Genomic DNA, 23,054 nt, shown 5'->3' on the forward strand with positions numbered 1-23,054 from the left:
TCTAGGGCTTGCTGTTGTCCTCTGGGAAACCACAGGGTTGATACCCGCATAGAGGGGACTGGGCTGAGAGATCACAGGGCTGCATGACTTGGCCCAGGTCTTATGGTGGACAAATGACAAAGTAGGGGCCAGGCTGGGATTTGAATGAACCCAAGCAAGTTATTTCAACTTGGATCTGAAACACGCTTTTGGCTATCTCACACTACCACCTCTGTCTCTCACAGCAACCCAGTTTCACAACGTGGTAAGCAGTGACAGGTCATGGTCAGGCAGAGGGGTACGGTGGTTATACTGAGGGCTCCACCACTACCATGGAGTGTAACAAGTGGCTTGCCCTCTCTGTGCCTCCGTGGGCACTTCGAAGGGTGCATCAGATCTAGAATGCTGGCAACTCCAGGATGGACACAGCTGGGGGTGGTTGCAATAGAGGTGGTGATGGGCAATCAAAGACTTGTTGGCCAGGCGCGGTGGCTTACGCCTGTAATCCTAGCACTTTGGGAGGCCGAGGTGAGCAGATCACTTGAGGTTAGGAGTTTGAAACCAGCCTGGCCAACATGGTGAAACCCCATCTCTATAAAAAATACGAAAAAATCAGCCGGGTATGGTGGTGGGCGCCTGTAATCCCAGCTACTCAGGAGGCTGAGGCAGGAGAATCGCTTGAACCTGGGAGGTGGAGGTTGCAGTGAGCCGAGGTCGCACCACTGCACTCCAGCCTGGGTGACAGGGGGGTATCCAGAGAAGGCAGTCTGGAGGGGGCATGGCTTTGGAAGACATGAGTTCAGTTTAGGACACGGGAAACCATAGGTATCTACGGGACTCCAGGAGGGGAGGGCTGGGGCGGGGTGACAGAGGATGAACATCCCCCTCCCACGCGTTGAAGATAGGAGTCAGGTAGGGCCCTCTTGTAGGAGGGGGCGGGGAGCGCGGCGCCCGGCGGCCCCTTTAATCGGGGGCGCGCTCTGGCCGGCCCGCGCGCTCTCGCCTCCGTCGCCGGGCCGGAGCGGGAGCCGGAGCGGAGTCGGGGCTGGAGCGGGCGGAATGGAGCCCCAGCGCGCGCCCGCGCTGCGCCGCCTGCTGCCGCCTCTGCTGCTCCTGCTGCTGTCACTGCCCCCCCGCGCCCGGGCCAAGTACGTGCGGGGCAACCTCAGCTCCAAGGAGGTGAGCACGCCGATCCCTCCTCTGTCGCCCGCCGGCCCCCGGGGGACGCAAGGGAGGCGAGGGGAGCGGGTACCGCCCCGCCCCCTGCCGCCTCTCCCGGCGGACTCAGGGAGCCTCGGGGGAATGGGGCCGAGAGCAATGGGGGACTGGGCCAGAGTCGAGGCTAAGAGGAGCCGTGGGGTCATGGCCAGACCTGGGGGTTGTAGGAGGGATGTTGAGGTCAGAGCTGGGCGGGGAGGGAGAGCAGGTTGGGAGAGTCAGAGTTTGGGAAGGGGGGTGGTGCAGAGGTGGTGCTGAAGGGACAGCACTTTTCACTCAGCAGAGAGCCCGGAGCTCACTGCCACACTCCCGCTCAGGACCGGGAGGGTGCCGTTTGGAAGATTCCCCCGCGCGGGATGGTTTTTGGGAGCACGGGGTGGGGTGCAGGGGAGTGTGGATATTGGGAGAACGGGGTCAGATATTGGCCAGGACACGAGGTGGCCAGGATGGGCATCTGGCCCCTAAGGTCTTTCTGGGGCCTCCCAGGAAATGCAGGGAGGAGTGTTTGAATGGAGGGGAGGAAACTTGGGGGGGCAATGGAGGGAGAAAATCAGGGCGGCAGGAATCCTGGACCCACAGTGATGGGATCAGGGAAGGATTTTGGAGGTGACCTGGTCTCCTTCTAGTACTTGGGAAGCCAGGTACCTGAGGGGTAGGGAAGAAAAGTTGGGGGTCTATGGAGTAAAGAGTTCTTGAAGGACTCTCAGCAGAGGATCAGACTGGGCCCCTTTTTCAGGACTGGGTGTTCCTGACAAGATTTTGTTTCCTCTCGGATTACGGCCGACTGGACTTCCGTTTCCGCTACCCTGAGGTGAGTCTCCCCCAACACTCGCCATACTGAGGCTGGGTACTTCCCTTGGCCTCCAAAGGCACAGGCTGCCCCAGCTCCTCGCCCACAACATCTGTGGTCTGCAGGCCAAGTGCTGTCAGAACATCCTCCTCTATTTTGACGACCCATCCCAGTGGCCAGCCGTGTACAAGGCAGGGGACAAGGTGAGGGCTGTGAAGAGGGCATGGGGGAGAGGGGAGAAGGTCGTGGCTGGCTGAGGGAGTGACCCTGTCCCTGCCTTCCCTAGGACTGCCTGGCCAAGGAGTCAGTGATCCGGCCAGAGAACAACCAGGTCATCAACCTCACCACCCAGTATGCCTGGTCCGGCTGTCAGGTACAGGCCCAGCCTGGGGCAGTGGGCAGGTGCTGAAGGATGGTGCCTTGCGGGCGTCAAGGGCAGGCTTCAGTCTTCTTGCTTGTCTCCAGGTGGTATCAGAGGAGGGAACCCGCTACCTGAGCTGCTCCAGTGGCCGCAGCTTCCGCTCAGTGCGTGAAAGGTGGTGGTATATTGCGCTCAGCAAGTGTGGGGTAAGGTGCTGGGGTGGCCACCTGGGCCACCTTCTCTTTGCCTTTCTGCCAACTCCCAACTTGCCCAGGGCCCCTCTTAGGCCTCCATACTCCCTACAGGGTGATGGATTGCAGCTAGAGTATGAGATGGTCCTCACCAATGGCAAGTCCTTCTGGACACGACACTTCTCCGCTGACGAGTTTGGTGAGCACGTGGGGACCCGGAAACCAGGCTCTCTGTGGGACACCAGAGCTGGGTGCCCACTGAGGGGACATCCACCTGAATGAACCTTACTCCTCCTACCAAATTGGCAGGGATCCTGGAGACAGATGTGACCTTCCTCCTCATCTTCATCCTCATCTTCTTCCTTTCTTGTTACTTTGGATGTGAGTCTGGCATATGGGGTGTTGGGGAAGAGACAGAAGGGAGCAGGGTTGTGGGAGGTGAGCTGCTCTCCCTTTCTGCCTGTGGACAGCCTTTCCCTACTCTGCTTCCTAGATTTGCTGAAAGGTCGTCAGTTGCTCCACACAACTTATAAAATGTTCATGGCCGCAGCAGGAGTAGAGGGTGAGGTTCTGTGTCCCAACTTCTGCGTTCTGGAAGAGCAGACACCTGGGGCCAGACACCTGGACTCCTGGGTCCTGGGGGAGGAGGGGCTAGAGGCCTGGATTCCTGCATCCTGGGGGAGGAGGGGCTGGGGGCCTGGGTTTCTGGGTCCAAGGGAGAAGGCGCTGGGGGCCTGGACTCCTCCGTCCTGGGGGAGAAGGGGCTGGTGGCCTGGACTCCTGGATCCAAGGGAGAAGGGGCTCAGGGCCTGGAGCCCTGGTTCCTGGGGTAAGATGGGCTGGGAACCTGAACCCCTGGTTCCTGGGGGAAGAGGGAGTGGGACCTGACACCCCTGGGTCCTTGAGGGGGTATAAAGGCCTGAACTCCTGAGTCTGGGGGAGGAGGGGCTAGGAGCCTAAACTCCTGGGTCTGAGGGAGGAGGAGCTGGAGGCCTGGACCCCTGGGTCCTGGAGGAGGAGGGGCTGGGGGCCTGGACTCCTGGGTCTGAGGGAGGAGGGGGTGGGGGCCTGGACCCCTGGGTCTAAGGGAGGAGGGGGTGGGGGCCTGGATCCGTGGGTCCTGGGGGAGCAGGGTTGGGGGCTGTACTTCAGATTCTCCTAGCAGGTGAGTGGGGGTAGAAGGTCTGGAGTCCTGAGGGAGGAGGCGGGGTTCAGACCACTTGGATGGCAGTGCTAGAGGACAGTGATGCCCCACAGCTGCTTTCTATCCTTTCTTCTCTGCCCATCCTCCCCCCAGTTCTGAGCCTTCTCTTTTTCTGCATCTACTGGGGTCAGTATGCCACCGATGGCATTGGCAACGAGAGTGTGAAGATCTTGGGTGAGAATGAAGCTGGGTGGGGAGAGGGTGGAGCCCAGGGTTCAGGTCGGGCATCGGGTCTGAGCCTGGCTCTGAGCCACCCCCTCCTCCCTTCTCCCAGCCAAGCTGCTCTTCTCCTCCAGCTTCCTCATCTTCCTGCTGATGCTCATCCTCCTGGGGAAGGGATTCACGGTGACACGGTGCCCGGGCAGGGCGTGCTCGTGGGGCGGCTGACGGGGGAGCAGGACAGGGGCAGGGTGGGGGAGGGGGTAGGCCCATCCTCCTCCCTGACGGCCCCCACCCTGCTGTCTCCCCTCATGGCCTGCCGCCAGGGGCCGCATCAGCCACGCGGGCTCCGTGAAGTTGTCTGTCTACATGACCCTCTACACGCTCACTCATGTGGTGCTGCTCATCTACGAGGCAGAAGTGAGTCCCACTGGCCCCTGGTCAGGCCCCGCCTTCCCCTGCTTTTGGCACCGCCTCCCCCTTGACCTGTCTGCTCGCCCTTGCCCACATTGCGCTCCTGCTGGCTCGCTTTCTCTCCCGCTCTTTGATTTTCTGCTTCCCCATCTGTCTAAGTGATTCCTCCTCTCTTCACCATCCCGCAGCAGCTTTCTTTCTCCTCCCTCTGTCTCTCACTGTCTGTCACATTTATGCTCAATATCGTGACTAAGAGTTCAGGAGTCACACAGACCTGGATTCCACACCAGCTCTCCCACTTCCTAGCTGCCTGACCTTGGGTGACGACCCCTGTCTCTGGGCCCATTTTCTTCTTGGAAAATTGGGAGGATCTTACCTAACCCATGGGGCTCCTCTAAGGCTTTCTATCTTCTATATGGCTTTGGCCAAAGGGCTTCCCTCTTAGCCTCAGTTTCCTCTTCTGTGAAATGGAGCAATAATAAGACCTACCTTGTTGAGTTGATGCTGATGGAAAAACTCACACATGAGAGGTGTTTAGCCCCGTGTTGAGCACACAGTAACTGATTTATTCTCTTCCTGTCTTTTTCACCCTCTCTCTCTACCTCGATATGCTTCTGTCTCCATGCCTGGCTCTCCTGTTGCTTCTGTTCTGACGGAGTACCTCTGTTCCCATGTGCCCAAGGGTGGGGTCCGGGGACCCTAATAGAGGGGAGGAGGCCAGGCTGTGATGGACCCTCTCCCGCGGGTCCAGTTTTTTGACCCGGGCCAGGTACTGTACACGTATGAGTCGCCGGCCGGCTACGGGCTCATCGGACTGCAGGTGGCGGCCTACGTGTGGTTCTGCTATGCTGTGCTCGTCTCACTGCGACACTTTCCTGAGAAGCAGCCTTTTTATGTGCCCTTCTTTGCTGCCTATACCCTCTGGTGAGAACTGGTGGGCCCCAGCCTGTCCCTGCCTCCCTCTCGGGGCTCCCCAGAAGTGGTTGCCTCCCATCTCAGACCCTCCATAGTGAGGAAGATGGGCTTTTCACTCAGGCAGCTGTCACCCAGAATCTGACACTTACTCACTTTGTGGAAAATTACTTTCACAAGAAGTCCATCAGGTTTACCCATAAAACAACAGGATCTCCTCAAAGGGATATCTTGAGCAAGCATAGGCCACTACATGAGGGCCGCGTGTCTGGCACATAGTAAATGTTCAGTAAAAACTATTGTAGGCTGGGTGCGGTGGCTCATGCCTGTAATCCCAGCACTTTGAGAGGCCAGGATGGGTGGATCACTTGAGGTCAGGAGTTCAAGACCAGCCTGGCCAACATGGTAAACCGCCGTCTCTACTAAAAATACAAAAAAATTAGCCAGGCATGGTGGTGCACGCCTGTACTCCCAGTTATTCAGGAAGCTGAAGCAGGAGAATCACTTGAACCTGGGAGACTGAGGTTGCAGTGAGTTGAGATCGTGCCCCTGTACTCTAGCCTGGGCAACAGAGTGAGACTTCATCTCAAAAACAAATCAAACAAAACAACAACAACAAAACAAACAAAATGAAAAAACACCCAAAACTATTTTAATTATTATGGTTCACCATAACATAGCAATAAGGTTGGCAGATTCTGAGCCAGACTGCCCAGGTTCAGATCCCAGCTCTAAAGTTTATAGATGATGTGACCTCAGACAAGCCCATTAACTTCTCTCTGCCTCAGTTTCCTCACCTTTTAATGGAGATGGAAATTTTATCTGCCTCATAGAGTCACTGTGAGAGTTAAATGAGTTTATGTATGTCAAATGCTTAGAAACAGGACTGGCATGCAATAAGTCCTTACTTCTTATTATCTTTTGTTCATTCATTCATCAAATATGTATTTTTTTTTTCTTTTTGGAGACGGAGTCTTGCTTTGTCGCCCAGGCTGGAGTGCGGTGGCATGATCTCAGCTCACTGCAACCTCCGCCTCCCGAGTTCAAGCGATTCTTCTGCCTCAGCCTCCCGAGTAGCTGGGACTACAGGCGCATGCCACCATGCCCAGCTAATTTATGTATTTTTAGTAGAGATGTGGTTTCCACCATATTAGCCAGGCTGGTCTGGAACTCCTGATCTCGGGTGATCCACCTGCCTTGGCCTCACAAAGTGCTGGGATTACGGGCATGAGCCATCACGCCTGGCCTGATTTCTCTTTTTTTTTTTTTTTGAGACAGAGTCTCACTTTGTTCCCCAGGCTGGAGTGCAGTGGCACTATCTCTGCTCACTGCAAGCTCCACCTCCTGGGTTCACCATTCTCCTGCCTCAGCCTCCCGAGTAGCTGGGACTACAGGCGCCTGCCACCATGCCCGGCTAGTTTTTTGTATTTTTAGTAGAGATAGGGTTTCACTGTGTTAGCCAGGAATGGTCTCGACCTCCTGACCTCATGATCCACCCGTCTTGGCCTCTCAAAGTGCTGGGATTACAGGTGTCAGCCACTGCGCCTGGCTCTTTTTTTTTTTTTGAGATGGAGTTTTGCTCTTGTTGCCCAGGCTGGAGTGCAGTGGTGCAATCTCCGCTCACTGCAGCCTCTGCCTCCCGAATTCAAGTGATTCCCCTGCTTCAGCCTCCCAAATAGCTGGGATTACAGGTGCATGCCACCACACCCAGCTAATTTTGTATTTTTAGTAGAGATGGGATTTTGCCATGTTGGTCAGGCTGGTCTGGAACTCCTAACCTCAGGTGATCTGCCTGCCTCGGCCTCCGAAAGTGCTGGGATTATAGGCGTGAGCCACCGTTCCGCCCTATCTGTTGATTTCTTATTAGATGCCAGGATTTGGGGTGCTGTGGAACTGAGTTAAATTGAACCTCATTCTTGCCCCTCAGAATTTCCCAGTCCAGTCCTGCCCCATTTCAGTCTCTGGCTTCTGAAGGTCACACTGGCTTCTCTCCAGTTTGGGACCTGCCTGGGGTCTGTGTGTATACATGGCAGGGGAGGCGGGGCTATAGGGTGGGGTGGAGGACAGGAGCAGTGTCTCTGCTGACCCAATACTCCCCCTTCAGGTTCTTTGCGGTTCCTGTCATGGCCCTGATTGCCAATTTCGGCATCCCCAAGTGGGCCCGGGAGAAGATTGTCAATGGCATCCAGCTGGGGATCCACTTGTACGCCCATGGCGTGTTCCTGGTGAGGATGGGCATCTGTGGGGGCGGAGGGGAGGACCCGAGGGCAGAAGATGCATGAGGCTCCTACACCTGATCTGCTGGACCTCCTGTTCTGAGGTCTTGATCCATTTTCCCTTTAGTTATTCTTCCTTTATTGAGCGCCCGCTTGCTTCCTGCAGGCTCCTCTACTGTGCCCCTCAGAGTCCATTTTCTTCTTTTTTTTTGAGACAGAATCTCACTCTGTCTCCCAGGCTGAAGTGCAATGGCTCGATCTCGGCTCCCTGCAACCTCTGCCTCCCGAGTTCAAGTGATTCTTCTGCCTCAGCCTCCCAAATAGCTGGGATTACAGGTGCCCCCCATCATGTGCGGCTAATTTTTTGTATTTTTAGTAGAGATGGGGTTTCACCATGTTGGTCAGGCTGGCCTCGAACTCCTGACCTCAGGTGATCCACCCGTTTCGGCCTCCCAAAGTGCTGGGATTACAGGCCTGAGCCACCTCTCGGGGCCCATGTCCATTTTCTTCCGTTCCTCTCTCCTACCTTGTGTCCTGGCTTCTTTCCTCAACCCCCATACTCTCTCTTTGCCCTCCCTTCCCATTTCCATTCCTGACCCTGTGTCCCCAGATTCTTCCATTTCTCTTCTGTATCCCCACTGCCTTCCCCACTATCCTTGATCTCTCCACTCTCCCCCTGCCCCCGCCCACATTCTGCCATCACAGGCCATTGTTCAGGAAGAAGCAGCTGGGGTGGCACAGGGTGAAGCTTTTTTTTTTTTTTTTTTTTTTTTGAGACGGAGTCTCACTCTGTCACCAGGTTGGAATGCAGTGGCACAATCTTGGCTCACTGCAACCTCCGCCTCCCAGGTTCAAGTGATTCTCCTGCCTCAGCCTCCAGAGTAGCTGGGACTACAGGCGTGTGCCTGGCTAAGTTTTGTATTTTTAGGAGAGATGGGATTTCACCATGTTGGTCAGGATGGTCTCTATCTCTTGACCTCATGATCCATCCACTTCGGCCTCCCAAAGTGCTGGGATTACAGGCATGAGCCACTGCACCCGGACCCCACCACATCTGTTCTTTACCTGGGTTCACATCCTATCTGACATTCTTGGTGACAGTTCTAATAGTCATTAATTTATTCATCAGTTGTTCACTGGACACCTGTCTTGAACCAGTCTGTTTCATTCTAGGAACATCCATATGCATTTATTCCTGCCCTCTTGTTTAATTGTCAGAGCAGCTCCAGGAGAGGGTGGATAATTGACGTTGTTCCCATTACACAGAGCAGGGAAGCTAAGGCCCAGAGAGGAGAAGTGACGTGCTAGGGCTCCGTGGCCTTTGGCGGCAGGCAAATACTTTGAATCCTGTCCTTCTCCAGCAGACCACAAGGTCTGAAATGAAGGGCAACCAGAAAGGGAAACAGGCATGACCAAGTGTCCCAGCGTCTGACTCCGGGGATCTACAACATACACTGTGTAGGGAGTGGGCCCAGCCACTAAGGGAGGGGACAGGTCCCCATCCTTTGCCTCAGAGCCTGACTTAGGTACAGACTCGCTCACCTTCCCAGGCCGGTCCATGCTGAAGCTCTGCAGGAAGTCAGAAAGGGACAGAAAGAGAAGAAACGCTGAGAACCCACCATGTGCCGGGCTCTGCACCAGTGGTTTTCATTTCCACCCTTTCATCTTTCCAAGTAGGCGCTACAATCCCTTTTCCCCACAGCGAGGCTCAGGGAGTTTAATCAACATGCCGCAGATCCCACACTCAGTGAGCTACAGATCCCACAGGCGGGATGCAGGCTCAGAACGGCAAGCGCAGTGCCCTTCCTGCTGTATCTCAGCCAGCTTCCTTCCTAAGGATGCTCACGTTAGCTCAGCACAGCTCCACCTGGGTATCCCACTGCTCATTGCTTTCAGCTCCTTGTTCATTTTTACAGCACAACCTTAGAGGAGCTGTGTTAGGCTTCTGGAATATGGCAAGGGAGTCACAACCAGTCCCTGCCCTCACGGCCTATCAGACTAACTGGTACCAGACATCCCTACATTCCACGAATATTTATTTTATTTTATTTTATTTTATTTTATTTTATTTTATTTTTTGAGATGGAATCTTGCTCTGTCACCCGGGCTGGAGTGCAGTGGCATGAGCTGAGCTCACTGCACCCTCTACCTCCTGGGTTCAAGCAGGGTTCTCCTGCCTCAGCCTCCAGAGTAGCTGGGATCATAGGCGCACCACCACACCTGGCTAATTTTTGTATTTTTAGTAGAGACAGAGTTTCACCATGTTAGCCATGCTGGTCTGAAACTCCTGACCTCAGGTGAGCCACTCAGGTCGGCCTCCCAAAGTGCTGGGATTATAGGCGTGAGCCACCGCGCCCGGCCCACCAATATTTATTGAAGGCTTATATGTGCTGGCATGGTTCTAGAAGGTACTAGGGACTCAGTAGGGAACAGAAGAGTCTGGTTCCTGCCTCATGGAGACATTTTAGAGTCTATTAGTTGCTGTTCAGTTGAACTTTCTGTATTTATGAAGATATTCTATTATCTGCACTTTCCAATATGGGAGCTACTAACCATATGTGACTGTTGAGCACTTGAATGTGAGTAGGGCATAGTGAGTGTGTATTGGGGAGTGTGACTGACCAACATTTAAAATTTATTTTGATGAAATTTAAGCTACATGCAGCCAGTGGCTATCATACTGTGCAGGACGCTGACTCTAACCAGTCAGTGATCAGTGATAGCTCAGTGATCAGGGCTCTGATGGAGGAAGCACAGGTCGAGTTGTGTTGAAGGGAAAAGGTAAGGATCCAGGGCACTTTGAGAGCCCAGAGGGGGCACCTAATCCAGTGTGAATGGCTTCAGGAAGTGTGGGGGATGTCAACTGAAAGGGAATCCTTCGAACCCCAAGTTTATGGGGACAGCCTCTGGCCTGACAGTGCCTCTCACACCTGCTCCTGGCCCTGGCCTCAGATCATGACCCGCCCATCAGCGGCCAACAAGAACTTCCCGTACCACGTGCGCACGTCGCAGATCGCATCGGCTGGAGTCCCTGGACCCGGAGGGAACCAATCCGCTGACAAGGCCTTTCCGCAGCACGTCTATGGGAACGTGACGTTTATCAGCGACTCGGTGCCCAACTTCACGGAGCTCTTCTCCATCCCCCCGCCCACCACCTCCGTAAGCCCCGCAGCCCCAGCGCCCGAGGAGCTGCTGGCGCCGCCCCTGGAGTACCTGACCCCGCTCCCGGCCCCGCCGCCGCCCCCGGCGCCCGGGCGCCTGAGCCCTCCCCTTGCCTTTCGCACACCCCACGCCCCAACACCGCGCCGCGACCGTCCCCTGGCGCCCGCGCCCACCCTGCCTGACTGGGTACTGGCGCTGTTGCGCACACCCCTGCAGACGCCCTGCGCCGTGCCCCCACCGCCCGCCTTCCGCGGCTCTCCCCCAGCTCCCCGGCCGCCGCCGGAGTTCGCCCCGCGCGCCCCGACGCCGCCTTTTGAGTACCTGGCCCCGCTGCCCAGGCGCCCCGCCACCCAGTCATTCCCTGACTGACACGTGCGTCCACACCTGGGGTAGAAGGGTTCTCCGGGGGAGGGGGACGGGCCTTCGGGGCCGCATCTGCCCCGCGAGGGTCCGGGACTGCCTCTGACCCTGACCCCCCTCCCAGGCCGGGAAGCAGGTGGAGGAGACGGCGGTGGCGGCGGCGGTGGCCCCGAGGGGCCGCGTGGTGACCATGGCCGAGCCGGGCGCAGCCTCCCCCCCACTTCCCGCTCGGTTCCCCAAGGCGGCCGACCCGGGCTGGGACGGCCCGACGCCGCCCTACCAGCCGCTCGTGCCCCAGACGGCGGCGCCGCACACCGGCTTCACCGAATACTTCAGCATGCACACGGCCGGGGGTACCGCACCCCCGGTCTGAGCACCCCTGCCCGCCCCTGCCCCATGGGCCGTGACCGGGCTCCAGACCCCTGCTTTATCCCGGCCCGAGAGCTCGGCCATCCCGGGCCTTCCCGACCCTTCCTACCCCGCGCGCCCAGGTTGGGTACGCTGCGTCCCGCCCCCCTCCCCTCTGTGCCAAACGATCCCGCGGGAGCCGCTCTCCCCGTCCCCTCCCTCAGCCCCTGCCCCGAACGGCGCCGGATTCTGGGCTCCCGCTGTTCCGTGACCTCCGGCCCCCTGGCCCCCTTCGAGACCTCTGACCCCGCTGGACTCCGGAACACCCGTGGTGACCGCCGGGACCCTGCCTGTGACTCTCCAGGACTCTGCGACCCCGGGATGGATATTGCGATGCTGGTCTCGACCCTGAAACCCTCCCTCGGATCTGTGACCTCGGATCCGTGCTCCGTCTGCCCCTATCTCCATTCCGGGGGCCTTCCCTCGGGTCCCTGGCAGAAAGACATTTCCCCCTTCTTGCCAAAATAAAAAAGATTCGTTTTTATCTATAACATGGCTTCTTTTACATCTTGATGGTGTTCAGCGGCGGGGCTGAGCCAGAACTATGTCAGGCTCGGGGCCTCATTGTGTTCATCTGTGAAATGGGAATTTGGAACCGGAGGCAGAGGCCTGTATAACCTGATCTTTATGTTGCTCCAGAATCTGGGAACGTTGAAGATGATCAAACATCTAGCAGGGCCTTGCACCACTCCTTTATTTTTGCCTTCCTTTCCTCACTCAGAGGTAGAGGCGCCCTCCAGTGGCCCGTGCTTTGCTCAATCACAGGCACCCAGAGTTTGGGTTACGATCTTAGCATTGCGCATGTGTAATTTTCTCGTCTCCAGGAGCATCGCTCCAGGAGGACGCTGCTGCGCATGCGGTTGGGAATAAATGGGCGGGGAATTTCCCCGGAAGTCTCCCTTTATGGAGGATTGGGGTTGGGCGCTCCGCAGTCCTCCCAGGGCCGCTCTGACCGACCGCTCTGCAACTTCTCGCCTCCTCTCCGCCGTGCCTCCCACTGCGGCTCCTCGGCTCTAGGCCCCTCGCCCTCCCACAGCGGGTCTTCCCGCGGCCGCTCTGGCCCAAGCGTCCCCTCGTCTCTCTGATTTGGCCCATCCGGCTTGGGAGGGAGGCGCGGGTGGGTGAGCAAGGGGAGTGCGTCAATGGGGTCCAGGCCCGAGCCCCTGAAGACGGACTCCGCCCCCGGCACCCGCTCGCGCCCCGCCCCCGGCTGGAGGAGTCTCTCCTGGACCATCGGATCCTGGTCTGTCCCGGCCCGCAGCCTCTATGGAGGCTTCTGCCGGGCCGTAGAGCCTTTCGCCCCCTGGGGACTCACCCGTATATAAGGTCCGTTTGGCCTGCAGCAGCCCGAGTCTGTAATACTGGACACTGTTTATGGGGTTGGCCCCCTATGGGGGCCCGTGTCTATAGGGGACCCCCAAGGTCCTTAGGGGTCGTCCCCGTCCATAGTGACTCCATATACAGGGCCTCCATCGCTCTATAGGGCCCAGCCCTCGGCTTCCAGAGCCTGTCAGCAGTGGCCGTTCCCTTCGCCGGGACTGCGTCTCCAGGACCTCCTCGGTCTACAAGGCCATGTTATGCCTATAGAGGTCGCATTGCAGGGCCTCACGCCGGGTAGAGGGTCCTCTCCAGGTTTTTACGGCCCGTTCCCGCTCTAAGGGTCAGTACAGGAGGCGGCGATGGCCCTGGGCAAGGCTCTGGCCACGGCACTGGCTTTGGCCTTGGCCGTGTTGGGGTCGCTGTCCCCTGGGGCCCAGGCGGGGGACTGCAAGGGGCAGCGGCAGGTGTTGCGGGAGGCGCCAGGCTTCGTGACGGATGGTGCTGGCAACTACAGCGTCAATGGCAACTGCGAGTGGCTCATCGAGGGTGAGTGGGGCCGCGTGGGTCACTCACTAATTCGCTGCTAGTTCATTCATGTGTGCATTCATCCACTCACCACATTCCCAGAGCTCGGTTCTGGTCCAGGCCTTTTGCTCTAAAATGCCTGACAGCCAGGGTTGCAGCCAACCTGGGCCCTGCCCTGGAAGGCCTCCCAGTCTGGTGGGGGAGATGCACCTACACCCAGGTTTACAATTACAAGACAGGAGCATCAGTGCCGGGTCTTCTGAGTAACTGTTAAGAACTCAGGGTCTGGATCCAATCATCTGGCTTTGAATTTGGTTCTACTACTACTTCCTTTTTTTTTTTTTTTTTTTTTTTTTGAGGTGGGGGTCTCACTCTGTCACCCAGGCTGGAGTGCAATGGTACCAACACAGTTTACTTACTGCAGCCTCTACCTCCTGGGCTCAAGTGATCCTCCCACCTCAGCCTCCCAAGTAACTGAGTGTGTAGAGACAGAGTCTCACCATGTTGCCCAGACTAGACCCGAACTCCTGGGCTCAAACGATCCTCACACCTCAGCCTCCTAAAGTGTTGGGATTGTAGGTGTGAGCCACTGTGCCTGGCTTCTTCTTACTAGTTTTGTGATTTTGAGCACGTGACTTTCTTTCTCTGAGATTCAGTTTCCTTCCCCCCACAAATGGGATAACAAGAGTACTCACCTCATAGAGTTGTTGCAATGAAATGAAAACGGGTATTTCACGTGCCTGATGTGTGGCATATAGTAACTGTTCTATAAATGGCATTAGGATTATTGTTGTTATTTGTAAAGTACTTCAATAAAAGCATTTTTCTTCTGTCATTCATGTGCCATACATTATGTTTCCCATTGGACATAGCCCAGACTGAGACAGCTCCAGCAATCCCCGGTGACTTAGGTCTTGGAGTCTAGTCGGGGAGACAAACACACTAATAGTGAGAGCCAAGAGTGGTCTGTGATGGAGGAATCCCACAGGCCTGAGAAAGCCCAGAGAAAGTGCCTGATCTGGGGCCGGGGAGAACAGAGAAGCTTCCTGGAGGAGGAAATGTCTAAGCTGAGACCTAAAGGACCAATAGGAATCTGTCAGGAGGGGAGAAAAGGCCCCAGCCCTACCCTTCTGGACTCCCAGTCAGTGGAAGAGACAAACGCACTTCAAGGCTGTTTGTTTTCCTTTTCCACCCAATAAACTCCTATGCATGCCTCAGAACCCTGCTTCACTGGCTCTTTCTCTGTGAAGACTTGTGATTTAACCTGGGGTATAGCTGAGATCAGAGGCATCTGTAGGAGGGAGCAGAACGGCATTCCAGGCAAGAATAGCCATGCAAAGGTAGGGAAGCAGGAGAGTGATGCTTCTGAAGAACTAGAAATCCAGTGTGTTAAAACATAGAATACTGGCAGAGCATGGTGGCTCATGCCTGTAATCCCAGCCCTTTGGGAGGCCAAGGCCAGCAGACCACCTGAAGTCAGGAGTTTCAGACCAGCCTGGTCATCGTGGTGAAACCCCGTCTCTACTAAAAATACAAAAATTAGCTGGGTGTGATGGCGCATGCCTGTAGTCCCAGCTTCTCAGGAGGCTGAGGCACAAGAATAGCTTGAACCTGGAGGTTGCAGTGAGCTGATGTTGCTCCGCAAAGCTCTAGTCTGGGCGGCAGAGGGAGACTCCATCTTAAAAGCAAAAACCTGGAATACAAGACAACAAATGAGCCAGAGGCTGCAGAGTGGGAGGAGCCAGCAAGTGAAGGGCTTTGTGATTTTGAGCTGTATCCTGAGGGCAAACGGGTGGAAGAGAAGTTGAAAGGCAGTACCTGCAGAAGCCCAGGAAGGCCTCACAGAGTAGTGGATGTAGAAACTGGCCTCCAGACGGGAGGTTCTGGGCAAAGGCCGGAGGTGTGACAGGGCCTGAATCATGCAGGGCCTCCCTTGGGAGGCTGTGAAGCTTTGTCTTTGTCTGGGGGCTCTGGGGAGCTATGGAAGGGTTTTGAGCAGGGAGGGGACATGATCTCATTTATGTTTTAGAAGATCTCTCTGGCTGCTGTGTGGGCTATGGATGAAGGCATGTTTCTCGGTGTTAGCATGTTTACCTGTCCCCAGCTTGGGGGCCATTCCTGTTAAGCTAGTGGGATGAGAACAGAATAGGAAGTGTGTGTGTGTGTGTGTGTGTGTGTGTGTGTGTGTGGCAAAGGGGTCTGTGTGCTGGATATAAATCACTCTCTGGCCTTAAAGAGTCCCAGACTGGCTAGGCCGGGTGTGATGGCTCACACCTGTAATCCCAGCACTTTGGGAGACCAAGGGGGGCGGATCACCTGACGTCAGGTGTTAGAGACCAGCCTGGCCAACATGAAGAAACCCCCCCTCTACTAAAACTACAAAAATTAGCCCAGCATGGTGGCGCACATCTGTGATTCCAGCTACTCAGGAGGCTGAGGCAGGAGAATTGCTTGAACCCGGGAGGCGGAGGTTGCAGCGAGCTGAGATCACGCCACTGCACTCCAGCCTGGGTGACAGAGCGAGATGCCACCTAAAAAAAAAAAGTCTCAGACTGCTTGGGAATAGTGGGGCTGGACACAGATATTCAGTCCCCAGTGTGTTCACTGAGACAGTGCTCAGGGCTGAGAAGGGAAGTGGAGGGGTTGGGTGGATGTACCTAGGGAGGAAAGAGGACTGTGCTGGAGGTCACAGAGGAGGAGCCACTGAAACAGGGTTCTGAAGCATGCGTAGGAGTTTATTGAGTGGGAAAAGGGAACAAACATCCTCTATGAAGACATGAGGGTGGCTGGAGTATCTCAGGATCCCTGTCTAGGTTTGTCTGGTCTGATGGCACTTTTTACTGGGAGGTAATGAGAGCCAGAAGCAGGGGAAGGGGGGCCTTGAATGTCACACTGAGCAGCCTGGCCTTCCCCTTGGGGTTGATGGGGAGCCACAGGAGGTTTTGAGCAGGAGTAGGGCATTGCCCTCAGGCTGGGTGGGGGGCAGACTGGAGACTTGGTGAGCTGATCTGGCAAGAGAGAATGAGTTCCTAACTAGGGCAGGGGCTTAGAGGGGTGGAGAGGTGTAGAGAGTGCAATAGATGTTTGTGGAGTTTCACTGATGAGGCTTGGGGACCAACTGGGTAGATGTTGGGGTGAGGGAGGAGTCTGGGAGACCTCCAGACCCCCCTTGATGATCTGTTCTTACCAATGCCTGTCACTTCTTACCTATGAGAACCAACATCTTCCTGTATCTATTATAAAATAACCGGCCAGGTGCAGTGGCACACGCCTGTAATCCTAGCACTTTGGGAATCTGAGATGGAAGGATTACTTGGAGCCCAGGAGTTAGAGACTAGCCTGGACAACATGGTAAGACACTGTCTCTACAAAAAAATTGCAAAAGATTAGCTGGGCGTGGTGGGTGGTGGCATGTGCCTATAGTCCCAGCTACCGGGGAGGCGGAGGTGGGCAGATCCCTTGAGCCTAGGAGGCTGAGGTCACAGTGAGCCGAGATTGCACTGCTATACTCCAGCCTGGGCAGCAGAGCGAGACCCTGTCTCAAGAAAAAAAAAAGATAAACAACCAACCCACTAACTTTGTATTATGTTCACACTTTACCTAGTCCTAGACTTTTTTTTTTCTGAGACATAATCTTGCTCTGTTGCCCAGGCTGGAGCCCAGTGGCTTGATCTTGGTTCACTGAAGCTTCTGCTTCCCAGGTTCAAGTGATCCTCGTACCTTGGTTTCCTGAGTAGCTGGGATTACAGACATGTACCACCACGCCTGGCTAATTTTTGTATTTTTAGTAGAGACGGGGTTTCTCCATGTCAGCCAAGCTGGTCTCAAACTCCTGGCCTCGAATGATTTGCCCTGGGATTACAGATGTGAGCCACCACGCCTAGCCCAGTCCTAGTCCTTATAACATCTTCATGAATAAGAGGCATCCTGCTTTTGAGCAGGAGGGGTTTGAGATCAGATTTCTGTCTGGAATGGTATGGGGGTTGGGTAGAAACAGACCTTCAATTTAGGGAAGAACTTGGGGAGGCAGATGGTGAACTGGCCTCCGGCAGGCACTTAACAAAGATGTACTTGTGATTCCAGAAACAGAGCTTTATAGTGTGGTTGAGGCTAGTAAGATTCTGGGAGGTCTGGTTGTGTGGCCCTGCTGAATGGTTCTTCTGCGTTCCCCAGAGCATGGGTGGGGTCTGTGTCTGATGTTCTTGGGGGCTCTGGTCAGACCCTGAGGGAGAGCTTCCAGCTTTAGTATTCTTTCTTTTGTGTATTTCTTCATTCCGTCATCCAGCATTTCCTGAGCCTTTGCCAAGCCTAGGTCTGGGCAATGCTGCAGAGGGAATTAGGCCCACATCCAGGCCCTGCCCTATGGGCTTTGTAGGCTGCAGGGAGACAGAACTGGACATAGATGTTCCTGGCCCAGAGGAATGAAGGTTATAATGGGATGTGAGAACCCTGGAGAGGGGCACCTAACCCAGCTAGGGGGCATCAGGAAGAGGGCTGGTGGTGGGAAGAGATAATACGTTGCAGACAGAGGGAGAAGCTTGTACAAAGGCCCAGCTCCCATTAGAGCTGTAAGCAGTGGAGTGATTTGAGACAAAGGAAGGCTCTGAACAGCAGGCTAGGGAACTGGACTTTCTCCTAGGGTGCTAGGGAGCCATGCAGGGCTTTGGGGCAGGGGAGGGATGGGGCCAGATGTTGAGTTGGGAAGATCAGAGACTCATGTCAGGGCAAGAAGGAGGCTGGGTGAATGGTTCTGGTGAGACAGGATGAGGCCAGGCAGCCAGGGCACACCGTGGCTCTAAGCTGGCAGGCTGGAGTCGTCACCTCATTGAATGTTCACTCCAGCCTTTGTGGGTGGGGGGAATTATCTCCATTTTACAGTCATGGAAACTGAGGCTCAGAGAGCCCATGGAACTGGCCCGGGATCACCCAGCCATTGGCAGTGGTGGCTGAGTGTCTCCAGGATCTAGATAGACACACTCAGGGTCATGGGGGAAAGAACTGGCCCAGGGTCCTCCAGCTGGTCATGGGCAGAGCCAGAGCCAGAGCGAGAGCCTAGGCCTCCTAATTTCCCTCACCCAGAGGCCTCCCCTGAGCTGCCTGTTCAGGAGCCTTCTCATGTGGGATGTGGAATGAGAGGGGCTTCCAGAAACAGGACTGGCAGAGAATAAGACAGTGCCAGTGTTAGGGGTAGTGGCACTCACCACGACGATATGTGGGCCTCGTTTTCAGCATTTCTTTTTTTTTTTTTTGAAGCAGAGTTGCACTCTTATCGCTCAGGCTGGAGTGCAATGGTACAATCTCAGCTCACTGTAACCTCTGTCTCCCAGGTTCAAGAATGCTTGTGCCTCAGCCTCCCAGGTAGCTGGGATTACAAGCATGTGCCACCACATCCAGCTAATTTTTTGTATTTTTAGTAGAGACGGGGTTTCACCATGTTGGCTAGGCTGGTCTCGAACTCCTGACCTCAAGTGATCCACCCTCCTTGGCCTCCCAAAGTGCTGGGATTACAGGCATGAGCCACCCACCCCGCTCCGTTGTCACCATTTCATGTGCATTATTGCTCCTCATGAGGTTGCAGTCAGATGTCAGCTGGAGCTGCAGTCAGCTGAATGTTCACCTTGGCTGGACATCCAGGAAGGTCCCTCCCAGGGCTGGCAGTTGATGCTGGCTATCCGCTGGAAGCTCAGTTGGGACTCTCAGCTGGAATGCCTGTGTGTGGCCTTTTCTTGTGGCTTTGGCTTTTCTTTTCTTTTCTTTTTTTTTTTTTGAGATGAAGTCTTGCTCTTGTCCCCTAGGCTACAGTACAATGGCACAATCTCGGCTCACTGCAACCTCCACCTCCTGGGTTCAAGGAGTTCTCCTGCCTCAGCCTCCTGAGTAGCTGGGATTACAGGCGCCTGCCACAATGCCCAGCAAATTTTTGTATTTTTAGTACAGTTGGGGTTTTGCCACATTGGCTAGGCTGGTCTCAAACTCCTGACCTCGTGATCTGCCTGCCTTGGCCTCCCAAAGTGTTGGGATTACAGGTGTGAGCCACCGTGCCTGGCCAGCTTTGGTTTTTCATAGCATGACAGCTGTGTTCTGAGAAGGAGTGTTCTATGAGGCCCAGGTGAGAGGTACAAGTCCTCTTATGATCTAGCCTTGAAAGTTTCAGAATTTCTGCTGTTTTTTAATTGGTCAAGCAAGTCACTAAGGCTTTTCCCAGATACAAGGGGCAGGGAATTACCTTTCAGTGGCAGGAGTGGCCTATAAGTTTGAATCCACTACAGTACCACTATATCCCACTTTACAGATGAGGAGACCAATCCAGAGAGGGTGGGTTACTTGGCCAAGATCACACAGCTAGTAGCTATTCAGTGACAGAGCCAAGACATAAGCTCAGGCAGTCTGGTTCCAGAGTTTGTGCTTGTAGCCATCACAGTAAACAGAGGTGAGACTCTGGATGGGGACAGAGGGGAACTATGCTGCTCCAAGGTTAGGCCTCTCTTCAGGGGGAAGAAACTGGACTCTTCTCTTGAAGCTCTGTTCAGCGAGGGCCAGGGGACTGTCACAGAGGTGCTTTTCTCACTGGGATTATGACCTTGACCCTCCAGCCTGGACATGTCTGAAGCTCAGGCATGGACAGGAAGAGAGAGGCATCAGGAATACTGTGGCTTCTGCTCTGTGTGGCCACTGGGATGGGGTTTTCTCTCTGCACTTTATTTTCCCATCTGAATGGTGGGGATGTTCATTCTGATCTCAGGTGACCTTTCTAGAGGTCTGGAATATTGTGATTCTTTCTCTGAGCACCTGTCCCTCCGGCTGTCACAGCCCTTGACTGCCCTAGGTTATGAGACTGGGAGCCCCTCCAAGGTGAGGTCCAGGTCTGACTCATCCTTGAGCCCCCAGCATCACCTGGAGCAGGGTTTGGTGTACAATAGTGGCTGCAGGGAGGTGTGGGGAAAAGGTCCGCTTTAGAGCTTAGTCCCTCTGTGCTCACCTCCCAGCCCCAAGCCCCCAGCACCAGATCCTGCTGGACTTCCTTTTCCTGGACACAGAGTGCACGTATGACTACCTGTTTGTGTATGACGGTGACTCCCCGCGAGGGCCGCTGCTTGCCAGTCTGAGTGGGAGCACCCGGCCTCCGCCCATCGAAGCTTCCTCAGGCAAGGTTAGTGGGGATGGGGCTGTGGGTAGATAAACCAAGGGAAATGGAAGAAGAAAGGAGGGGCAGAGAGTCAGTAAGAGGGCATTCGAGAGCAGAGCACAGGGACAAGGGAAGGTGGAGAGAGGCAAAGGAAGGAGATGAGGCTCTGGGTCCCCTAGGATAGAAGGGGACAGGAGTGGGCCACCCTCCCAGGCCAATCCCCAGGCTCTGCCCACCTTACCCAGCCCACCTTGTGCTTGCAGATGCTGCTGCACCTCTTCAGTGATGCCAACTACAACCTACTGGGCTTTAACGCCTCATTCCGCTTCTCCCTGTGCCCGGGTGGCTGCCGGAGCCACGGGCAGTGCCAGCCGCCGGGTGTGTGTGCCTGTGAGCCGGGCTGGGGGGGTCCTGACTGTGGCGTGCAGGAGTGCTCAGCCTACTGTGGCAGCCATGGCACCTGCGCCTCGGTGAGCTGGTCCCCAGCCCTGTTTCCCCTGGGGCCCTGATCTGTGAGCATACTCTCCACACCTATCTCCTAGGTCTGACCTTGCTCCTGCATGAAACTCCCCCCACCACCCCACCCTGCTCCATGATACCCACTTCCCTCTCCTTCCAGAGCTTGCCCCCAACCTGTTACTCCGACCCCACCCCACATTCACCTGCAGGCCCTCCCCTGCTGAGCGTACCCCACTCTTACCTGTGAACACCACCCTCCTTCCTCCAGCCAGGCCCAACTCCGTCCTCCCATCCAGCCACTCTGTGTGGCCTTGGACCCCCTGCCATGACTTCCAGCCTCGCACCGCTGACCTTTCGCTGAAGTTGTGCACACCCAGCTTTCAATCTGGATTGCGCTTTGAGCCCTCCCCGCCTTGACCTCCCCAGATCTGAGCTCTTTCAGTTCAGGCTGAATGTCAACCATGCTGTTTGTCTTCTCCAGCCTGCCTTCTTTCTGTCTTTTCTCCTTTTTCTCTGTGTGTCTTTTCCTTTTTCTGTTGGTCTTTTTTCCATCTGTCTGCTTCCTTCTGGTTGTGTCTGTCTCTTGTTTCTGTCTGACAATTTGCCTTTCCCCTCTTCCTGTCTCTCTCTGTCTCCTTTTCTTTCTCTCTCTTTCCGTTTCCATTCTCTCCCTTCCTATCTATCTCTTTCTCTCTCCCTTTGTGCCTGTCTCATTCTGCCTCTTTTTGTCTTTGTGTCTCCTTTGTCTCTGTCCTTGTCTCTCTGTCTCTTATCTCTGTCTTTATGTCTCCTTCCCCACAGCCCCTGGGACCATGCCGCTGTGAGCCTGGCTTCTTGGGACGTGCCTGTGACCTGCACCTGTGGGAGAACCAGGGGGCTGGCTGGTGGCACAACGTGAGTGCTGGGGACCCTGCCTTCTCTGCCCGTATTGGAGCAGCTGGTGCCTTCCTGTCCCCACCGGGGCTGCTGGCAGTTTTTGGAGGTGAGCAGATAGGGCGAGTATCTGGGGTCTGGAGGCCTGGCAGCCTGTGGCCAGGTCATGAGACTGTCCACCCCTCCGCAGGCCAGGACCTCAACAATGCCCTGGGTGACCTCGTCCTATACAACTTCTCCGCCAACACCTGGGAATCCTGGGACCTGAGTCCTGCCCCGGTATGACCCCTCCTCTGCCCTGGAGGAGCCTGTACACTCAATCAGACCCAGCTAGGGACCCCCAGACTGACCCCCTATCACCCAGTGCTCCCCCAGTTCCCGCAGCTTGATGTAGGAACCTACTTCTCCCTGTTTCTGCCTTTTCTCTCTGATTTTCTTTTTTCTTCTTTTTCTTCCTTTATCTGCCTTTGTGTATCTTACTTTTCCACGTGTCTCCTGTCGCTCGATCTGTCTCTGTTTTCATCTGTCTGACTTTTGGGCTTCTGTGTTCTCCGTTTCTGTGTCTCCATTTCTCTGGGTCTGTTTCTGTCTGCCATTTGTCCCTCTAACTCTGTCTTCTTGCCTCTTCCCTCTCCTATTGTGTTTCTCTGTTTCTGTGAATCTGTCTCTTCTTTTCTCTTTCTACCGGTCTCTACCTTTCTCTTTGTCTCTGTCTTTATCTCGCCTTCTCTTTATGTTTCTCTGGCTCTGCATCTCTCTGTCTGAGCCTGGCTCTGGCTCCCTTGCTATGTCTTTACCTCTGTTTCTTGTCTCTTCCTCACAGGCTGCCCGTCACTCCCATGTGGCCGTGGCCTGGGCCGGCTCCCTGGTGCTGATGGGTGGTGAGCTGGCAGACGGCTCACTCATCAACGATGTGTGGGCCTTCAGTCCACTGGGCAGGGGCCACTGGGAGCTCCTGGCACCACCTGCCTCCAGCTCCTCGGGGCCCCCAGGCCTGGCAGGTCATGCGGCTGCCCTGGTGGATGATGTCTGGCTATATGTGTCTGGAGGCCGTACCCAGCACGACCTCTTCTCCTCTGGCCTCTTCCGTTTCCGCCTTGACAGCACCAGCGGGGGCTATTGGGAGCAGGTGATTCCAGCAGGTGGACGGCCCCCTGCTGCCACCGGCCACTCCATGGTGTTCCATGCCCCGTCCCGTGCCCTGCTGGTCCATGGTGGACACCGGCCCTCCACTGCCCGGTAAGTGACCTGTCCCACAACCCATGCCCCACAGGCCAGGCCCAGGTCAACACCATAGGCCTTTAGTCTTTAGAGGTCTTTGCCCACTATTGGACTCCTGTGGTCTTTCAGTCACTCCTTCCTTTGTGTATTTACTTA

General features: G+C 55.5%; 2 protein-coding genes across 9 annotated transcripts in view; both read left to right on the forward strand.

Annotated features, from left to right (window-relative positions):
• Window positions 1–970: 970 nt before the first annotated feature.
• TMEM145 (transmembrane protein 145) lies at window positions 971–11,862 on the forward strand. 5 transcript variants are annotated; one of them, XM_074023759.1, is made up of 15 exons: window positions 971–1,158; window positions 1,934–2,008; window positions 2,083–2,190; window positions 2,274–2,360; window positions 2,453–2,554; window positions 2,654–2,738; window positions 2,849–2,920; window positions 3,033–3,101; window positions 3,837–3,917; window positions 4,018–4,096; window positions 4,229–4,322; window positions 5,068–5,240; window positions 7,333–7,453; window positions 10,397–10,978; window positions 11,091–11,862. In XM_074023759.1, the coding sequence occupies exons 1-14, from the start codon at window positions 1,039–1,041 to the stop codon at window positions 10,973–10,975; spliced, it is 1,845 nt and encodes a 614-aa protein (XP_073879860.1). In that variant the 5' UTR covers window positions 971–1,038; the 3' UTR covers window positions 10,976–10,978; window positions 11,091–11,862. The 5 variants fall into 5 exon arrangements, with proteins under 5 accessions (XP_073879860.1, XP_045235459.1, XP_073879861.1 ...); XM_045379524.3 differs by having other exon boundaries at window positions 10,397–10,603; XM_074023760.1 differs by having other exon boundaries at window positions 2,113–2,190.
• Window positions 11,863–12,457: 595 nt separating this feature from the next.
• MEGF8 (multiple EGF like domains 8) overlaps window positions 12,458–23,054 on the forward strand; it is a 52,739-nt gene continuing 42,142 nt past the window's right edge. For 3 of the 4 annotated variants that reach the window (XM_015442051.3, XM_015442054.4, XM_015442052.3), the window contains exons 1-6: window positions 12,458–13,240; window positions 20,206–20,369; window positions 20,609–20,815; window positions 21,606–21,786; window positions 21,868–21,956; window positions 22,501–22,916. In XM_015442051.3, the coding sequence (XP_015297537.3) occupies window positions 13,054–13,240; window positions 20,206–20,369; window positions 20,609–20,815; window positions 21,606–21,786; window positions 21,868–21,956; window positions 22,501–22,916 (1,244 nt within the window). In that variant the 5' untranslated portion in view covers window positions 12,458–13,053. The remainder of the gene's footprint in view (window positions 13,241–20,205; window positions 20,370–20,608; window positions 20,816–21,605; window positions 21,787–21,867; window positions 21,957–22,500; window positions 22,917–23,054) is intronic. The other variant, XM_015442053.4, reaches the window with a different exon arrangement.

This window comes from Macaca fascicularis, chromosome 19 (assembly GCF_037993035.2).
Source record: "Macaca fascicularis isolate 582-1 chromosome 19, T2T-MFA8v1.1".
Lineage (NCBI taxonomy): Eukaryota > Metazoa > Chordata > Mammalia > Primates > Cercopithecidae > Macaca > Macaca fascicularis.